This window comes from Carlito syrichta, unplaced genomic scaffold (assembly GCF_000164805.1).
Source record: "Carlito syrichta isolate Samal-C Ts95f unplaced genomic scaffold, Tarsius_syrichta-2.0.1 Scaffold288912, whole genome shotgun sequence".
NCBI classification, from domain to species: Eukaryota; Metazoa; Chordata; class Mammalia; order Primates; family Tarsiidae; genus Carlito; species Carlito syrichta.
Genome location: NW_007233008.1, coordinates 72215 through 93015, shown reverse-complemented (window position 1 = coordinate 93015; position 20801 = coordinate 72215). Strand labels below are relative to the sequence as shown.

Below are 20801 nucleotides of genomic sequence, written 5' to 3'. Positions count from 1 at the left end.
ACAATAAATCAAAAATTCAGCCGGGCGTGGTAGCGCATGCCTGTAATTCCGGCTACTTGGTAGGCTGAGGCAGAAGGATCGCCGGAGCCCGGCAGGTCGAGGCTGCGGTGGCCGGGAGTGGCCACTGCACTCCAGTATGGGCGAGAGTGAGACTCCAACTCAAAAAAAAAAAGATTCGCTTTTTTGTGATGTAAGGTTTTGACAAATGCTCAAAGTTATGTGTCCGCCATTATAGTGTTATACAGAAGTTTCACTGTCTAAAAATTCTGTGCTTTACGTCTTCAACCCCTTCTCCCAAACTCCTACCAACCACTCATTTTTTTACTGTATGCATTGATTTGCCCATTCCAAAAGGTAATGTAATTGGAATCATGCAGTATGTGTCCTTTTCAGACTGATTTGTTTCACTTAGCAGTATTCAGTTAAGATTCATTTATGTCTTTCTATGGATTGATAGCTCACTTCTTTTTTGGCACTAGGTAGTATTCTGTTATATGGATGTACTGTAGTTTTTCATTTATTCACCTATTGAAGGTTATCTTAGTTGTTTCCAGTTTTTGGTAATTATTAATAGCTTACTTTTTCAATTAAAATAGTGCTAATTTTTCAGATCTTGGTTCATGGGATTTCATCTTAAGTGGTCTAAACTGACTTCCTTATCACAGATCATTTGCTTCTACTTAGCATAATTTAGTTTTGGTTTTGTAGTGCAAAGTTAATTTTTTGCTAGTTTGTGTTCATTGTAAGCCTACAGTGCTCTGTGGATATCTCTTTCTTATTTATCTAATCTCACGGTGTTTGTTTTTTCTGTGCATGATTGGGCATTACTTATTTATTAACTTTAATGGAATGATAGCCTAGCAGAGGAGCAGGAGAAGGACCTTTAATTGGAACTAGATTCTCATTTGAAAGAAGTTCTACCAGAAAGTGGAGTCTGGTATCTAAAGGTCTTAATTTTGTTTTATTTATTTATTTATTTCTAAAAATTTTTTAATTTTTTTTATTTTTTTGAGTTGAAGTCTCACTCTATCGCCCAGACTGGAGTGCGTGGCCGCTCCCGGCCACTGCAGCCTCGACCTGCTGGGCTCCGGCGATCCTTCCGCCTCAGCCTTTCAAGTAGCCGGAATTACAGGCATGTGCTACCACACCCGGCTGATTTTTTGATTTATTGTAGAGATGAGGTCTCGCTGCCCAGGCGGGTCTCGAACCCGCGGGCTCTGGCAATCCACTCACCTCAGCCTCCCAAAGGCGTGGGATTACAGGCTGAGCCACCGAGCCCGGCCAGGTCTTAATTTTGAAGATCATGAAGGTCAGAGAACAGATGGTATTTTTGTCAGGTATTTCAAGTGATATTTTAGTCAAGCATTGGTGTTAATACAGGCATTGTGGGTAGTGGTCTTATTTAGAAGTTCAGGCATTCGGCAAGCATCAAGGCTTATGTTTCTAGTGTAGCATTTCTTCTTTGGTAAGAGAAAGAATTCAGTCAACTCAAAGAGGAAACAAGTAACAAGTATTGGCTTAAAAAAAAAAAGAAATCCAGTTCTGAGAATTGGGACCAGTATCAAAGTTGACTAATGGCAAATGTAATTTAATAGTAAATCTCTCTCTTTTAAAAAATGTTTTATTTTAAACATGGGGGTACAATTTAGGATTAGGCATACAAGTGGACACCATACAGGTAAAGTTTGGGCCTCCCTTTCGTCCCTACTTTGCCTGGTTTGAGATCAGGTACCCTTATTGATGTTGTGTTCTCCCCCATTCTATCCCCACTCCAGCAATATCCTACGACTGCCTATCCCTTTCTTATAGTATTATGGTAAATGTTCAGGTTCTGCTTATGAGTGAGAACATATGGCACTCTATTTTTTGTTTCTGTGATAGATCACTGAGTATGATAGACTCTAAATTCATCCAAGTTGCTGCGAAGTCCATATGCTAGTCCTTCTTTATGGCTGCGAAATAGTAAATCTCACTTTTGAACTTGAGCTTCATAAATTCTTCCTTGTCTATAGTTTGAATTGATTCTAGGACAGAGGTTTAGTATTAAGTAGAAAGAAAGCTTTAAAGTTTGGGAACTAGAGAAGATTCCTTGGTATTCGCTGATAGTTAACTTTTAGAAAAAAAAATTTTTTTTTTTAAGTTGGAGTCTCACTCTATCACCCAGGCTGGAGTGCAGTGGCATACTTACTGCCACCCCAGTGTCGACCTGCTGGGCTCAGGCGATCCTTCTGCTTCAGCCTTCCAAGTAGCCAGTACTATAGGTGTGCACTACCACGCCCGGCTAATTTTTTGATATATTGTAGAGACGGGGTCTTACCAAGTTGCCCAGGCTGGTCTTGAATCCCTGGCTCAGGCAATCCTCTCACCTCAGCCTCCCAGAATACTGAGATTACAGGCTTGAGCCACTGCACCTGGCCAGAGGTATTTTTTTAAAATACTTGCCTCTGGTTGGTTAAGATTGATAATAATGCTTGCAACCTTATTAAGGCTTTGACTGAGATAAAAATTCAATGATACACACAATGACTGGTTTATATATATATAATTTCAACTCTAGTTAAGATTAAATTTAATTCATCTCCTTCCCAAATTATCCAATTCAATGTCAAATATAGATTTAGTTTTGAAGAGCAAATGCTTTGAAAGTAGTGGTTTAATTTTTTAAAATTTTAAAAAATATCTATCTGTTTGTCTGTCTATTTTTTTGAGTTGGAATCTCACTCCACCGCCCAGGTCAGAATGCAGTAGCACCCTTATGGCCACCCCATTGACCTGCTGGGCTCAGGAGATCCTTCTACCTCAGCCTTCCAAGTAGCTGGAACTATAGGCATGTGCTATCATGCCCGGCTAATTTTTGATTTATTGTAGAGACGAGATCTCGCCAAGTTGCCCAGGCTGTTCTCAAACTGGTGGGCTCAGGCAATCTGCTCACCTTGGCCTCCCAAGGTGCTGGAATTATAGGCTTTGAGCCACCATGCCTGACAATTTTTTTAATTTTTTAATTTTAAAGATGTGAGGTACAATCAGGGTTAGGTATACAAATGTTCATTATGCAGGTTCCCTTGTTCATGAGCTATACCCTCCCTTCCCTAGCAGTTTCCCACTACTGCCAATTCCGCTCCCCCCACCCCACCCCTGGCCATTTCCCACTACTGACAATCCTTTTCTCATAGTATTAATGAAAATTGTTCAAGGTCCGCTTATGAGTGAGAACGTGATACTCAGTTCTTTGTTTCTGTGATAGATCACTAAGTATTATAGACTCTAAGTCCATCTAAGTTGCTGTGAAGTTCATAATTTTGTCCTTCTTTATGGCTGCATAATATTCCATTGTGTATATATATCACATTTTAAAAATTGAGTCCTCTTTCATTGGGCAGCACAGTTGGTTCCATGTTTTTGCTGTTACGAATAATGCTGCAATAAACGTGTGTGCAGGATCTTTTTCATAGAGTGATTTGAGTTCCTCCGGGTATATTCCCAGAAGGGAGATTGCAGGGTTGTACAGAAGGTCGATTTTTAGATCTTTTAGGACTTGCCAAACTGTTTTCCACAGAGGTTGTACTAGTTTGCCCTCTTATCAACAGTGTAGAAGTGTTCCCTTTTCCCTGCATCCTCTTCAGCAACTGTTGTTTTTTGAGTTATTGTTGATGGCCATCCTGACTGGAGGTAGGTGTTATCAGTGTGGTTTTTATTTGCATTTCTTTGATGAGTAGTGGTTTAATTTTATCAATTTTTTTCTAATTATTTTATAGTTACTTTAGGCAGCTGTGTTTTGAATCTTTTGTTTATTAAAGACTTTGGATGCTTATGAAATTATTGAAATATATGAAAAGCTCCAATAGATTAATTGCGCGTAATTGTGGAGGATGTTTTATTGTGAGATATTAGAACCATCACCATTACCAAAACTCTTCAATTTTTAGCAAATTTATATATTTTGAGTACATTTTAACATCTTTTGAAACAGTGTGAGGAATGGGTTTTTAACATACATATCAGTTTCTCAGTTAGGTTAATCTGAGAAACTTTGTCAATTTTATATTGCACCTATTGTTCCTTGTTGTGTAATAATAAAGTTTATTATTATTTAAAAACTCTAGACCAGGTGCAGTAGCTCATGCCAGTAATTCCAGCACTTTATGAAGCCGAGGTAGGAGAATTTCCTGAGCCAAAGAATCAAGACCAGCCTGGGCAGCATGGCAAGACCTTGTCTTTACAATAAATCAAAAAAGCAGCCAGGTGTGGTGGCACATGCCTGTTGTCCCAGCTCCTTGGAAGGCTGAGGTGGAACGATTGTCTGAGCCCAGCAGATTTAGACTGCAGTGGCCATGATCGTGCCACTGCACTCCAGCCTGGGTGACAGAGTGAGACTCTGACTCAAAAAAATATATATTCTGAAAGTTATATATGCGTATACATCTAGTCATTTTTTTTTAATTATAGAGGTAGCTGATTAAAATATTATGAATTCAGTGATACTTACTTTAGGATGCTTACCAAATGTAATGAGCAAGAGTAGTGTGCTTTGGGGTTGTGTGTGTGTGTAGATCTGTGTACAGTCTTGTCAGGTTTTAGCACCAGCATTAAGACAACTCTAAAATATGCTGGGTAGTTTTTCACCCTCCCACTCTTTTCAGCTTAGAATTTAGCTTGAGTTATTTTAATAATTGTGTGTTTTTCTAGGAAATCATGTATTGTATTAAATGTTTAAACTTTATTAGCATGCGTCCTTTATAAATATTTGCTTTTAGTTCTTTAAAATTTTTTTCTCTATGTGTTAGCTTTGTTTGTGTTTCTTAATTTTTTCTCTTGATTTCTGTGAGACTTGTCTTTCATGTTTTTAAATAATCGGCCTTTAGATTTATTCGATACATACTATTTTACTTATTACATATTCTTATGTTTTAGCATATTTTCTTTTTTTCTCTATTATATATTTCTAGTATGCAATATTGCATAGAAAACAACCTAAACAACACTTAGGTATTCACAGTCACACCCAAATATAAAATATTGTATGTAATTGAAGCCCACTGTGTACTCTGTCCCTAACAGAGGTAACCACTTTTATGAATTTGATGTTTTTCATTTTTTGTTTTTATATTTTCAATAGAGATAGATGTTTTCATAAAGATATATTGTTTTCTTTTGTATATTTTCAGACTTTATATAAATGTTATACTTTATGTATCATTCTGAAACTTAACTTTTTCATTCCATATTATGTTTCCGATATTTTAAAGTTGATTTATATAGTCTAGATTTGTCTTTTTAACTGCTGTATAAAATTCATTGTATGAACAAAACGTAATTTATCTTTTTTCTGTATTGTATTAAATGTTTGTTTATTTTTATTCACAAATGATAAACTTTAAAATAAATTTGATGCTTCATTTGCTCTCTCCCCAGTGGCAAATACTATTACAATTTTGACATACATCATTTCACTTCATGTTGAAGTTGTTTGTAATTTTTAATTTATAGGTAGTACTGTCATAGGCATTCTTATACATGTCCCCTCGTTAATATGGGTGAGAATTATTCTGGGGTATAGTCCTAGGAGTAGAATTTTTGAATTATGTATGTGGACATATTGAGCCTTACTGTTACTGACAAATTACTTTCCACAGTGGCTACACCTATTTATACTCTTCCTGAAGTGTATGGAAGTGACCTTTGCTTCACATTGTTGCTAGCTTACGTTTGTTTGTTTCTTTTAAAAATTTTCTTGTATCTACAGCATAGATAATTTATTTTTAAATTTTCACTTTTAATAACTGCAGAAATATACCTCACAATATAACTTTGGATTTTGTCACATTTTTTTCTTAGCATAATTTTGTCATTTTTGTGTAATCTGATATTTGTTTCTCCAAATATTTTAAGTATATAAAAAAGTTGGCATTTTGTATTTAAACTCAATTGTTCATTTTTTCGTTTTATTGCATTTTGTGACGGTAACATGCCTCAAATTATTTCTAGTTTTTGGAACTTGACTGAGCAATGAATGCTCTGAAAGAACATGTTTTATTTGCTAGTTGTGTATTCATTTAATAAGGCTCAAAATCATTCTTTAAAAAATGGTTGACCTGTCATAAATCACATACTCTCCTTATAATGTAATCTTTTTTGCTTGATAAATTTGTCTGTTTTCTACATAAAGTCTTATGACTTATATTTTTATTATGTATGGATGTTTTTATAAAGCGTAGTTATTTTTATCATTTTGTGTCCATCAATATTACCAAATTCAAAAGTTTGATAACACGAAGTGTTGTTCAGGTTTGAAGAAATAGGCAACTATCACTGCTACTGCTGAGAGCACAAATTGGTGAAAATTGTCTGTAGGAGTTTGGCGGTATTCTTTAAAGAGGGAAATGTGTACACTACAACCTGGTAATTTCACTTTTAGATTGTTTCTTCACAGAAATTCTTGAACTCATATGCGAGAATACTCACTGCAGTTTCTTTTCTAATCATGCAAAATTGTACATAGCATCAATGCCCACAAATAGGAGAATGGATTTCACATTGTGGTATATTTATATGCAGGGATGCAATGTATCAGTTAACATGAATAAACTTGATATATATTATCAACATAGTTATATCTCAACCTGTGGGCCATATAATACCATACAGGTAAGCATTAAATACATTTGACAATATAGCATATGTAAGAATACAAAAACATGAAGTGAAATTATATATGTTAAAATTGTTACAGTATTTGCCACTGGGTTGAGAACAAAGGAAGCGTCAAGTTTATTTTAAAGTTTATCATTTGTGAATAAAAATAAACATCTTAAAACATAAGTAAGTGTCCATTGGAATATTACTAGAATTCAATAAGTACTCTTCCTCTCTTTAGTCCTTATCTACAGGTTGATTATCCTAAAATGCTTTTTGTACTGTTCTATATTTTCTGTATTCTGCACAACAAAACTTGTTTTTCTGTTATGATCAGAAAGCAAACTTTAAGTTAAAAAAAACCTAACTGTCTTTTTACTCTGTCTTTTGTGTACTGTCTCTCTTCCTCCCCCTTCCTCTCTCTCTCTCCCTCCCCATCCCCCTTTCCCCCCTCCTCCTCTTCTTCTCTCCTCCTCTTCCCCTCTCCTCTAACCTCCTTTCTATCCCCCTTCTTCCTCTCCCTCTCCTTCTTCCCCCGCCCCATCCTCTTGGGCTCAGGCAGTCCTCTCACCTTGGCCTCCCAAAGTACTGGGATTACAGACGTGGGCCACTGCACCTGACCCTTTCTTTCTTTTGTGAGCTGGGCACTTAAATTCCACTTTTGCCAGTATTAAAATTGCCCAGTGTATTTTTTTTCTATTGTATATTCACTAGTCTCATTAAGGTTTTTTCCCTGTATTTGACTTTTTAAAAATATAATTCAGGCTATTGTCATAAATCTTATATACTGAATTTGCTTTTCTGCTTTGTAGGTTAAAGAGGAGATGCTATTTGAAGCATTAGTTACAAGGAAGACAGTGACAGTGGGAGAAAAGCTTATTTTACCATACAAGCTGGCAGAGGTATGATATATTTTCTTTGAAATCAAAGCATTCTGCACATTTCAAAAGTTTGGGTTTGTGTTTTTTCTGTTAATAAAATGCAAATGACAACAAGAAAAAGTGTTAATTGAAATATTTTCTAGGCTCTTGAAATTTGATTTTAAATTTTCCATTTGATTTGAAAAATCAAAGTTGAGTGTGATTGTAAGCAGTAGCTTGCATTTTTCTCCAAGGATCTTAATCTCTTCACTGTTCCTAAGTTTCATTACAGTAGATGGGGATGGATAAATGGTAGGCAGAATTATAAATGAGTAGTATTTGACCCAATTGATTATTCCTTCTTAGACAGTTTCTTCAGTTATCTTCTTCCAGCATGTCATACTTTTCTGGTGAACTTTTTCTGGTGAACTTGTTTGTTGGCTACTCCTCAGCAGTCTTGTGCCCTCTTTTCTTTTTGGCCTCTAAAAGGTGGGGTACCCTAGAATACAGTCTTTGTGTTTTGTTCTCAACAGTCTTTATTGAGGTTATCTCACTGAGTCCAGTGGCTTTAAATATCACCTGTATGCAGAGGCTCCCAGGTGAGATTTGTTGCTATGATTATACTACTTAGGTGGACAGGGCTAGGAAAATTATTGAAAAGCCACTATATTATGCAGTAATTTTACCAAAGTGGTGACAAATCAAACTGACAATTATTATAAAAGTGAGCCAAGGATATGGAATTAGAAGATTAGAAGACACAGAGGTGAAGAAATTATGATTGAATTCTAGAGAGTGTTTTTTAGGCTGATGTTGATTCATTTATCTCAACTCCTAACTGTGCTTCCAAGTCCACATTTCTTATGTTATATTTAATTGTCCCCCACTCTGAGATCTTTTTTCTAAATAATAAAAAAGCCATATCTTTTAGGAGTTTTGCCTTTCTTATATATGAAGATTCAATTCTTTTATATTTTCTTTTAAAATCTTTATTTCAAAAAAATTTCAATGTTTATTTACATTTTTAGCTTTCTGAGATTATTTTGTATCCCCTGCTTTGTTTTTATTTACATTTGTCAAGTGTATTTATTTATTTGTTTAATACATATTTTAAAACCTCTTTTTATGCTCAGAAATGTACAAGACATTAGGGGTATGTTGGAGAGTAGTCCTAAAGGGGTTTAGTATTTTAGCTGAAGAGCAATGGAAAGCTCTTAAAGTATTTTAAGCAAAAAAAGTTTCTCAGATTTTTTTTTTTTTAAAGGAGTACTCTGGCAGCAATGTAAAGAATCATTTGGAGGAGTGTATTAGTTTTTTACAGCTGTTAAACAAATTTAGTGATGTCATAACAGAGCTGTAAACAGAGCTGTTTCACAGATTTATTACCTTGACAGTTTCCATGGGCCATGTTTCTGGGCACACGGGTTAGTTGGGTCCTCTGCTCAAAGTCTCACCAGGCTGAAATCAAGATGTCCATCAGTGCTGTAGTCTAATTAGTGGCTTGGGGTTCTCTTCCAAGTTTACAGGTGGTTGGCAGGATTCAGTTATTCGTGGTTGTAGGACTGAGATGCCTGTGTTTTTTTGTTATTGTTGGCTATCAGGAGCCATTCTCAGCAACTAGAGGCTGATGCCATTTCTTGCCTTGTGGCCCTGCCCGGGACATGGCAGTTTGATTCTTCAAGGTGGGCAGGAGAATTTCTGGTAGCAGGACTCCAATTCCTTTTGAAGAACTTTGTTTAAGTCAGGCCCACCCAAGTCACTTCCTTTGATTAATTAAAACAATAAACTGATTTGGGTCCTCACATATTCAAAATTTTTTCTCCTTTATCATATAACATAAGCTTGTTATGGGACTAAAATTCATCGTATTTTCAGTTCTGCCCATACTTACAGGGAGGGGATTATACAGTGCTTGTATCCCAGAGGATGGGAGTCTTGGAGGGCATCTTAGGATTCTGCCAAACACAGAAGGCAAGAGTGTGTGTCGAGAGATGAGTTGAGAGGCTGCAGTAGTGAGGAGAAAGATATTTCTTTTGTCTAGAGTCTCAGCATACTGATAGGGAGAAATGGATAGATTTAAAAAGAAGAAAAACTAGATCAGAGTAACAAGACCTAATTATGACTTCAATAATGGGAAACCAGGAAAAAAAATGAGATGTCAATAATAAGTCCTAAGTTTCTGGCTAACACGGCTATAAGAATATTGGTACTCTTCAGTGAGATAGAGAGCACTAAATGAAATCTTGTTTGAGTAATAAAATGGTACTTGGTGTTTGGGCTTATTGAGATTAAACTATAATAGACAGGACTACATTTCAGAGAATATAAAATTGAGAGTTATGGGGTAAATAAGTATTATATTGGTATATCTGGATTCTGTTTGACTATTGTGTTTTGTGACAATGGTACGTTGTATTAACCATGAATGCTGTAGGTAGTTTGTAGTTTTTATCTTTATCTGAAAGTCTTTAAACTAAAAAAAAGCCTACTTATATATTTTATTGTGATAAATAATATGCATGTGCATATTTTTTGTCTTATGCTTATTTTAGTTTTAAAATGTTTTACTTTTGCCGAATTTTTTTTTTTTTTTTTGAGTTGGAGTCTCACTCTGTCGCCCAGACTGGAGTGCAGTGGCCGCTCCCGGCCACCACAACCTCGACCTGCTGGGCTCCGGCGATCCTTCCGCCTCAGCCTTCCAAGTAGCCGGAATTACAGGCATGCGCTACCACGCCCGGCTGATTTTTTTTTTTTTTAATTTATTGTAGAGATGAGGTCTTGCTGCCCAGGTGGGTCTCGAACCCACGGGCTCAGGCAATCCACTCACCTCAGCCTCCCAAAGGCGCGGGATTACAGGCTGAGCCACTGAGCCTGGCTACTTCTGCCGAATTTGATCAGATTGTCTTTATTCCTTTTTTCTTGTCTGTCAAAAAACTGAATGGTATTTTACTATACATCTGTTTTACTGTTGGTTTTCTTGATAGTTGGCCCTCTGTATCCTCAGGTTTTACATCTGAGGATTAAATCAATTGCAGATCAAAGATAATTTGGAAAAAAAAACCCACAATAATAAAATATAACAATAAAATAATACAAGTTAAAAATACAGTACATAACACGTATTGTATTATAAGTAATCTGGAGATGAGTGAAAGTATACAGGAGATTGTATGTAAGTTATATACAAATAATACACCATTAACATAAGGTACTTGATTATCCATGGATTTTTTTTTTATCCTTGCAGGGAAGGGACCCTGGAACCAATCCCTTGAAGATTCTGAGGGATGACTGTGCTTTGTTAACTTGCCTAAAGATAGAATTTTAGAGTCACATTTCTTCTTCTCTCAGAACCCTGTAAACATTTTCCAATTATTTTCAAGTTTCTAGTTTTGAAGATAGAGAATTTAATACCAGTCTTCTCTTTCCTATATAGGCAATTATTTTTGATGTAGAAACTTGAAACTTTAATTTTTTCCTTTATATTCAGAAATTAATTCATCAACTAGTGATAGGTTGTTGTATTATCTCAGTTTTATAGATGTATAAGTGGTAGCCTAAGTTTGAGTAACTTGATCATGATAGTACAGCTAGAACAAGTAAAAAACTGGAATTGGAAGGTAGTCTAGCTCTTTTTTCTTTGAAGAGAAAGTTTAGTTTTTGTGAGTAAATTTATATTGTTAAATATTTTGAACAAATTATATTATTTCTGGTTTTAATAAATCAAATTTCTAGAAAACTATAAAGTTTCCTAAGATAGCCAGAGCTAATCGTTTGATATGGCCTTTTTTCCGTCCTTTTTTGTGTGTGTGCCAGAAATGACATTTTAGAACCTTCTCTGGCCAACTTATTTTTAAGTGGTAAAGAAAAACCTTCATCGATTTTTGAAGTTGATATTTTTATCTTAGAAGAGTCCGTAGAAATGTTATGACACTATAACACATTTTTAAGTGCACAATACAGTATTGTTAGCTATAGGTACAATGTTGTACAGAAGCTCTCTAATTTTGATGTCAATATTAAAGTCCTTAAGAAAAGAAATCACTTAATTCTTTGAACAGCTCAAACAGCAGCATAAAAAAGTCTTTGTTATAGTATCCAGGCACTAGCATTCAAAATTATTATTATTTTCTTTTCTTGCCAGTCTCTGAGGGTTTTATTTTTTATGTATGCATTTTTTATATTTTATTTTAAAGACATAGGGTACAAGTCAGGGCCTCCCATTGGTCCTCACTTCACCTGGTTTAGGATCAGGTACCCTTATTGATGTTATGTGCTCCCACCTTCCCCTGACAGTGCCTACTACTGCCAATCCCTTTCTTGTAGTATTATGATAAATGTTCAGGGTCCACTTATAGGTGAGAACATGTGATACTCAGTTCTTTGTTTCTGTGCTAGATCACTGAGTATGATAGACTCTAAAGCTTATCATTTTGTCCTCTGTGGCTGTGTAATATTTGGCCATATTTGATGTAGCATATAATATTCTAGAAATTTGATGTAGCATATAATATTCCATCATGTATATGCTATATGCACCACACTTTTTTTTGAGTTAGAGTCTCACTCTGTTGCCCACGCTGTAGTGCAGTGGCACAGTGGCACACTCATAGCCACCCCAGTGTCAACCTTCTGGATGCTGTCTATCCTGCCTCAGCCTTCCAAGTAGCTGGAACTACAGGCGTGTGCTACCATGCCCTTCTAATTTTTGATTTATTGTAGAGACGAGGTCTTGCCAAGTTGCCTGGGCTAGTCTCAAACCCATGATCTCAGGCAATCCACTCGCCTCGGTCTCCCAAAGTGCTGGGATTACAGGCTGAGCCACCAACCCCGGCCTGTACCACACTTTTTAATCCAGTTCACTTTCGATGGGTGGCACACTTGGTTCTATGTTTTTGCTATTGTATATAGTGCTGCAATAACATGCATACACAGGTATCTTTTTTTGTAGAATGAATTGAATTCCTCTGGGTATATTCCCAGAAGGGGAGTTGTAGGTCATATGGAAGGTCAATTTCTAGATCTTTTAGAAATCACCACACTGTGAGAGGTTATACTAATTTATACTCCCACCAACAGTGTAGAAGCATTTTCTTCTTCTCTCTGCATCCTTTCCAGCATCTTTTTTTTTTTTGAGTTATTAATGATGGCCATCCTGACTGGAATTAGGTGTTATCTCAGTGTAGTGTTGATTTGCATTTCTTTGATGACTAGTGAGACTGAGCATTTTTTTCATGTATCTGTTGGCTGCTCATATGTCTTCTTTTGAGACTTGTCTATTCATGTCTTTTGCCCACTTTTTAATAGGGTTGTTTGTTTTCTTTCTTTTGACACGTTCCTTGTAAATCCTGGAAGTTAGGCCTTTGTCACATATATAGTTGGCAAATATTTTTTCCCATTCTGTGGGCTGTCTCCCTGCTCTCTTGATGGTTTGTTTTGCTTTTCAAAAAGCTTTTCAGTTTGATGAGGTCCTGGTTGTCTATCTTATCTCTTATATCATAGGCTTTTGGGGTTATGATCAGAAATTGGTTGCCTCCTGCATTTTCTAAGATTCTTTAGTTTGAGGTCTTATGTTTAGGCCTTTGATCCATTTAGAGTTAATTTTTGTGTGTGGTGATAGATAGGGGTCCTGTTTCATTTTTCTGCATGTGGTCAGCCAGTTTTCTCAGCACCATTTACTGAAGAGGTTCTCCCCTTCCCAGTGGTTGTTGGTGGAGGCTTTGTCGAATATGAGTTGTTTGAGAGATTGAGATTTTGCACCTTGAATCTCTGTCCTGTTCCATTGGTCTGCGTGTCTGTTCTTGTACCAATACCAGGCTGTTTTGATTATTGTAGCCTTCTAATAAAGTTTAAAATCTGGAAGTGTGATACCTCCTGCTTTATTTCTTTTTCGGAGGATTGTTTTAGCTATTCATGGTCATTTTTGTTTCCATATGAGTTTCTGTATTGCCATTTCCAGGTCTAAGAATGGTGTTGAGAATTTAATGGGTATTGTGTTGAATCTATAGGTTGCCTTGGGTATGATGGACATCTTAACAATATTGATTCTTCCAATTTGTGAGCATGGAATATTTTTCTATTTGTTGTGTCTTTATCTATTTATTTATTTATTATTTCTTCTTCTTCTTCCTCTTCCTCTTCCTCCTCCTCCTCCGGATTTATTGAGAGGACAGAAAAGCTCCTACAGTGGGAGGGGACCCAAGGGGGTTGCCCATCTTTGATTTCTTTGAGCAGTGTTTTGTAGTTTTCATTGTAAAGGTTTTTCTTGTCTCTGGTTAGGTAGATGCCAAGGTATTTTTTCTTCTTCTTTTTTTTTTTTTCCTGTGGCTATTGTGAATGAGAATGTGCTTTTTAATTTAGTTCTCTGCCTGTTTGTTGTTGGTGTATAAGAGAATGTGAGTGTCTTTTGCACGTTAATTTTGTACGCTGAGAGTTGCCAAAATCCTTAGGAGGCTTTTGACAGATTCCTTTGGGTTTTCTACGGGTAGAATCATATCATAAAGCAAAGAGGGATAGCTTAACTTCTCCTTTTGTATTTGGACACCCCCAGTTTCCTTCTCTTGTCTGATTGCTCTAGCTAGGACTTCCAATGCTACGCTGAACAGGAGGGGTGAGAGTGAGCCACCTTGTCTTGTTCCCATTTTTAGGGGGAATGCTCCCAGCTTCTGTTTATTGAGCAATATATTGACTGTGGGTTTATCATAGATGGCTCTTAGTATGTTGAGATATGTTCCCTCTATGCTTACATGTTCCAGGGTTTTTTTCAAGAAAGGATACTGGATTTTGTCAAAAGCTTTTTCTGCATCTAATGATATAATTATGTGGTTGTTGATTTTATATATGTTAATGTATTGAATTACATTTATGGTCTTGTGGTTGTTGAACCAGCCATGCATCCTGGGGATGAAGCCTACTTGGTCATGGTGGATAATTCTTGAGATGTGTTATCAGATCTGATTTGCTAGTATCTTGTTGAGAATTTTTTGTCGTATGTTCATCAGGGATATTGGCCTGTAAATTGTAAATTGAAGTGGCTTTTAAGTGGTGGATTTTAAAAATTAATAGCCTTTATTATTTGGAACAATTTTAGACTTACAGAAAAATTGAACAGATAATACAGGGAATTTCCATAAGCAGGAGAAAGCTTGAAATGAGGAAAAAATAAATTTTATGACTCTATAATGAAGGAATTGTTACTCTCTCTGGGATAGAGTAATTCTAGAGGTTTCTGTGAATGACAAGCTGAAGACAACTAGGAATATAATTGTAGTTATATTATGTGTATGTTTTAAGAGTGTGATTAGGATTCCACAGATACTAATGCCTTTTTACTAACAGATTTATTCCTCTGCTCAGAATATTTTATTCCACTTTATCTAGCAAGGTCATTTGTTTGTAAACTTCCAATTATATCTTCTTTCCTCGGGGAAATATATACCCCAATTTTCAGTGAAAATGTTTTGAACTGAGTAACCTACATTTTGTTTCTCTTATCCTTCATGATAGTTTTAGCCTAGATTCCCTGAGTTGGATTAAATTAATGAGCACATATAGAAAACTCAATTACAGGTTATTTATACTGTGAGAAAAATTGGTTTTTAGTTCAGGATAATAAATTTTCTTTCTTGAATGAGAACAAACCACACTTTGTTATAGTGTCTTAATCATACTATTGTCCTTTCCACTTGGACTTTTAACCCTTTTTCTTGTTTTTCAGGCTGTGACAGTGAGAAACTCCATGGCTAAGTCTCTATATAGTGCCCTGTTTGATTGGATAGTTTTTCGAATTAATCATGCACTTCTGAGTAGTAAAGATTTGGAGCACAATACCAAGGTACAAATATGTTGGATGATAATTATATTTTTCTTTGAAAACTGTGTTTATAAACTGGTTAATACACGAAATTTAAAAATATAGAATTATTTAGAGTAATAAGTAAACACTAATTTTTCTGTTATTATCCTTTTGAGAAGTACTGTTTTGTATGTCCTGGTATTTTCTTATTTTTACCTTCCGAAGATATATTCAGAGCTGCTTTTTAAAAATGTAAATAGAATCATACTATCTGTATTGTTTTAAACTTGTATTTTTTTAACCTAGGATCTTTTGAAATATATTCTATATCATTATATATCTGGACTTATTTTTTAAAACTTTTTAATTCGTAGTGTGATGTGTACCATAAATTCATCCATCAAAATTATATTATTTTTATTTTATTGTTATAAACAGTACTGTAACAAATTTTTTTAACTTTTTGCATATTTCTCTAGTATAAAATTCTAAAAATGAAATTGCTGGATTTAGAAAAAATATATATATATAAATTTTAAAAATTTGGTAGCTACTGCTAAATTGCTTTCCAAAAAGGATCATATACTTCTGCCAGCAGTGTGATGGTGTCTGTTCCCCTACACTTTTCTGCCAGCAGTGTTTAAAAGTGTCTGTTCCTCTATACTTTTACCAACACTGGATATTACTAGTATTTACATCTCCTAATCTGATCATGGGAACTCTCTCATTTTATTGAATTCTTTTCCATGATAGATGAAAGTTAAGCGTCTTTTCATGTTTTCTTTATTTTATTCTCTGTATTATTATTTCTTTGTATCTTTGAGTTATTTTTGTTTTTTATTTTGTTTTTTTGTCACCCTTGTTAGAGGCCATTTGTTGTGGATATTGTAGAGATTTATGGTTTGATATATATTGCAGATATTTTCTCTCGTAGTTACTGGACTTTTCAGATTTGTTTATGCTATTTTTTTGTGCCCTTTTGTGGTAAATTTTTTACAGTTAATTCTGTAACTTTTTTCACTTTTAATCCTGGGTTGTATATATTTAGTTTACCCAAGATCATGAAATATTTATTCTCACACTTTGAGCAAATGTCTAGCCTTTTCCCAACTCGAATTTATTTTTGACATGGCAGGTTTTAGGAATTTAACTTTGATCAGTTCAAATCCAGTTTTATTTTCTCAAGAGCCATTATGGAATAGTCTACCTTGTCAGACTGATTAGAAATGCCATCTTTATTATTTAATTCTACTGTCTTAAATTTAAAATTACCCTTATATTAATTTTTTATATTTTAAGTAAACCCAGAGTTATAAAAACTAATGTAAATTGCAGTCTAATTTATCAAATTGACTTATTTTTAAAGGGCACTATTTTCATTTTTCTTCTGAAGGGCTTAGACTTAGCAGAATTAAACAAAATACTCTTAATACAGAATTTTAAATAATATCTTACTATTTATCACTCCTTACATCGATTTGCCTTGTATATATATTAGCACTAGTAGAGAAAAAAAATTTTTTTAACTAAAATTGTCATACAACTGTTTTTCAAGAGTGGGTTTTGGTGGTGAGAAGTGTTTATATGCAGGCATTAGAGCCAGATTTCTATTTTTCATAGTAAGAAGTTAGAGAAAGAATTTATAGAAGTAAGATATCATTAAATAGAAGAATAAGTATTTATATTTTCTATTCTATTGAACAGATAAAAGATTTGAATATTGCTGACTTTAGAGGAACAGGCATTGATGAGGAGGAAGAAATTGCTGTCTTTTGTTGCAGTCCTTTTTAGTGTTAGTCAACATCTTAAACCTTGTCTTTTTTTTAATAAAAATTTTTAACTTTTAGAAGTCATTGGCTCAGCCTGTAATCCCAGCACTTTGGGAGGCCGAGGTGAGTGGATTGCCTGAGCCTGCGGGTTCAAGACCTGCCTGGGCAACTTGACGAGACCTCATCTCTACAACAAATCAAAAATTAGCCGGATGTGGTAGCGCGTGCCTGTAGTTCCAGCTACTTGGAAGACTGAGGCGGAAGAATCGCCGGAGCCCAGCAGGTCGAGGCTGCGGTGGCCGGCAGTGGCCACTGCACTCCAGTCTGGGCGACAGAGTGAGACCCAAGAAGTCATATGTTCTGATATCTAGTTTCATCCCTAGCCTGCATGAGACTGCTTAAATATACTTACTAGTTTGGCTCTTTTTTTTTCTTTTCTTTTCTTTTTTTTTGCCCAGGCTGTATTGCAGTGGTGCGATCATAGCTCACTGCAGCCTTGAACTCCTGGTTGGCCTCAAGTGATCCTTCTGCCTCAGACTCCCAAGTAGCTAAGACAACAGGCATGTACCACCACCTCTGGCTATTTATAATTTTTTTTTGTTGAGATGGGGTCTTGCTGTGTTGCCCAGGCTGGTTTCAAACTCCTGGGCTCAAGTGATCTTCCTACCTCGACCTCTCAAAATACTGGTTTTACATGCATGAGCTACTGTGCCCAGAATTAGTTTGTTCTTAAAACAGAATTCCATTTATTGGGATACAGAAGTTAAAACAGGAAAAATTACACGGTCCTTTTGGCATAGCTTGGAATAACCTAGCTCTCCTGATCCTTCCCTTAAATAACATTTTGATTTCCCCATAGCCTATTGTTTCCATTTCCACTTGGATCTTAGGAATTTGTCAGTTAGGGGTTTTTTGGAGTTTAAGGATTTCTGAGATTAAGAAAGACCTCTACCCTTGCTTTGTGCAATTCTGTGAAGTAATTCGTGTACTATGTGTATTAAAATTTTGGATGTATTTTTATAATTAGGATAAAAAAAGATGATGATAAAGAGAACTAAAGCACTTTTCATTCATGGTATATTTTGGTTGAATATTAACCAAAAACAATCACCTCTGCACTGCTGTAGAGGAGTTGAGCATTTTGTTACTTATATTGTAGATATTACTCATTAAATAAATTTAAGCATCATTTTTTAACCAAAATTATGTCTTGTTTTACAGACATTGTCTATTGGTGTTCTTGATATTTTTGGGTTTGAAGATTATGAAAATAATAGCTTTGAACAGTTCTGTATTAATTTTGCTAATGAGCGTTTACAGCACTACTTCAATCAACATATCTTTAAGTTGGAACAAGTGAGTACCTAAATATGTGTATCCTTGTCTTCTCATCCTACATATTTTTTTGAATTAATTCATAATATAATAAGCATTTTAAATCTTGTCTTTCATTACAGATATTGTGGTCCATGTATCATTGTAAGCAGGTGACAAATCAGCATAGGTTTTGAGCCATGTCATAGTAGGGTTGATAGTCCTCAAATAGATTTGCTTATATGTGCTTATTTGAGTACGCCTTTGAATGAAAAGATATGTGCATTTGTTTTGGGGTTTTTTTTTGGTTTTTTTTGCTAGTGATGGTTTTTAATTTCTTCCATGGGCTTGGTCACTGTGTAATACTAAGTACAGTTGACCTTTCATAGCCTTGGGTTTCACATCCATGATTCAACCAATGGCAGATACGAAACCGCTGATATAAACCTGTGGATATGGAGGGCTGACTACTAAGCTATTTTACATAAGGTACTTGAGCATCCATAGATTTGGTATCCACAGAAGGACCTGGAACCAATCCCTTGCAGATATGGAGGGTCACCGTAGTTTTAGGATGAGACAGAGGAACTTAGTAATAGAATCTCAACACAGAATGTGGATACAAAGAAATAGAACAGTGTGGAGAGACCAGGATGGGTAACTGTTTTTTGTGAGAATCTCAAGATTGATTGAGTTAGTATAAAAAAAGTGATCTTTCAGTTTCTATGATAATTATTAGGTTAAAGCCAGGGTCAAACGAAATGTGGGCTTTTTCTCCAAACTAAGTTTGAAATCAGTTGCAGGTGGAGATTGTATATGAGAACATAGCAGGCACACGGTTCATCACACCCAGCTGAAGGGAAATGGCACAGATCAGAGAATGAACAAAAAACTACAACAGCTAGCAGGACTACAAAACAAAACAACGAGAAAAAAAATTTTTATATCATTCGTTTTACATTAGCCCATCATCGGGACTTATTGCCCTCTGTCCTAGCTTTAAGAATCTAAATTTTGTTTAAAAGAAAGGCATCATGGCTGGTTAACAGTAGCAAAAGAAGTATTAGTCCTGGCCACTTTGATGAATGCTTAAAGTTTTAAATGCATAACCTTTCAGCTGTATGCTATGCTAGAAGTATTAAAAGATATTATTTATTATAATATTAGCTAACACTAATATAGTATTACTTTTCATGCAGTACTTTTTTTCCTCTTCTGATTTTACAGGTGATATCTAAAGCCAATATTCAAACCTTAACACTCCAGTGTTCTAATTTTTGCTTTTCACCAGAAGCTAGCTGGGATTACAATGTAGGTCTCTTGGCTCAGTCAAGAACTGGATCATAGTAAATTAATAGATTTTATCTTTTGCAAATAGGTATGTGTTGGAGGAGTGAGAGAATGCATTTTTTTGTCTGTGTTGTATATTTTACAGAGTAAACCATCAATTGCTCTGTGGGTCATTTAACAGAAGACTGGTTAGATTGATTTTGAAGAAGAAACCTGTTCTCTTATTGTAAAAAAAATTATTCTCTCCTTTTCTAGACGTTCAGATTGAACATGAAGAGCCAGAAGAAATGCCTTGGCCATAACCATTGTATAAAAATAAAGCTTGAATGTTTATAGGAAATGTATTTAAAACTACTTGGGGGATACGTGATTCTCATATACTTACTACCCTGAGTGTTGTAGTTTTGTTTTTTTTTTTGAGTTGGAGTCTCACTGTGTCGCCCAGACTGGAGTGCAGTGGCCGCTTCCGGCCACCGCAGCCTCGACCTGCTGGGCTCCGGCGATCCTTCTGCCTCAGCCTTCCAAGTAGCTGGAATTACAGGCATGCGCTACCATGCCCGGCTGATTTTTTGATTTATTGTAGAGATGAGGTCTCGCTGCCCAGACGGATCTCGAACCCGTGGGCTCAGGCAGTCCACTCACCTCAGCCTCCCAAAGGTGCAGGATTACTGGCTGAGCCACCGAGCCTGGCTGTGTTGTAGTTTTAAACAGTATGGTGGAATTATGGATCAAAAGACTTCGATTCTAAGTTGTAACATTTTTGGTGTCAAGTCTCAGTATTATCTTATGTATTTTGTGACCTAGTAGGTATGTTTTGATGTAATTTATGGGCAGTTTATCAACCTTATACCTCTTTGCCATCCTATCTATAATCTTCTCCTTTTTTTTTTTGAGTTGGTGTTTCACTCCATAATTCATCTTGGGGTGTAGTGGCACACTCTTGGCCAACCTAGCGTTGACCTGCTGAGCTCAGGCAATCCTCAGCCTTCCAAGTAGCTGGAACTACAGACATGCATTTTGAGGCCAGGAGTTTGAGACCAACCTAGCAACATAGCAAGATTTCATCTCTACCCCTCTGAAAAAAAAAATGTGTGGTGGTAGTGCTGGTAGTTCTACTTACTCAGGAGGCTGAGATGGGAG

General features: G+C 35.8%; 1 protein-coding gene across 1 annotated transcript in view; it reads left to right on the top strand.

Moving 5' to 3' along the window:
* Positions 1 to 20801, top strand: part of LOC103256088 (unconventional myosin-IXa) — a 151020-nt gene that overhangs the window by 89884 nt on the left and 40335 nt on the right. Inside the window, exons 9-11 of the mRNA XM_021710421.1 lie at positions 7446 to 7535; positions 15211 to 15327; positions 18279 to 18413. Coding sequence (XP_021566096.1) covers positions 7446 to 7535; positions 15211 to 15327; positions 18279 to 18413 — 342 coding nt within the window. The remainder of the gene's footprint in view (positions 1 to 7445; positions 7536 to 15210; positions 15328 to 18278; positions 18414 to 20801) is intronic.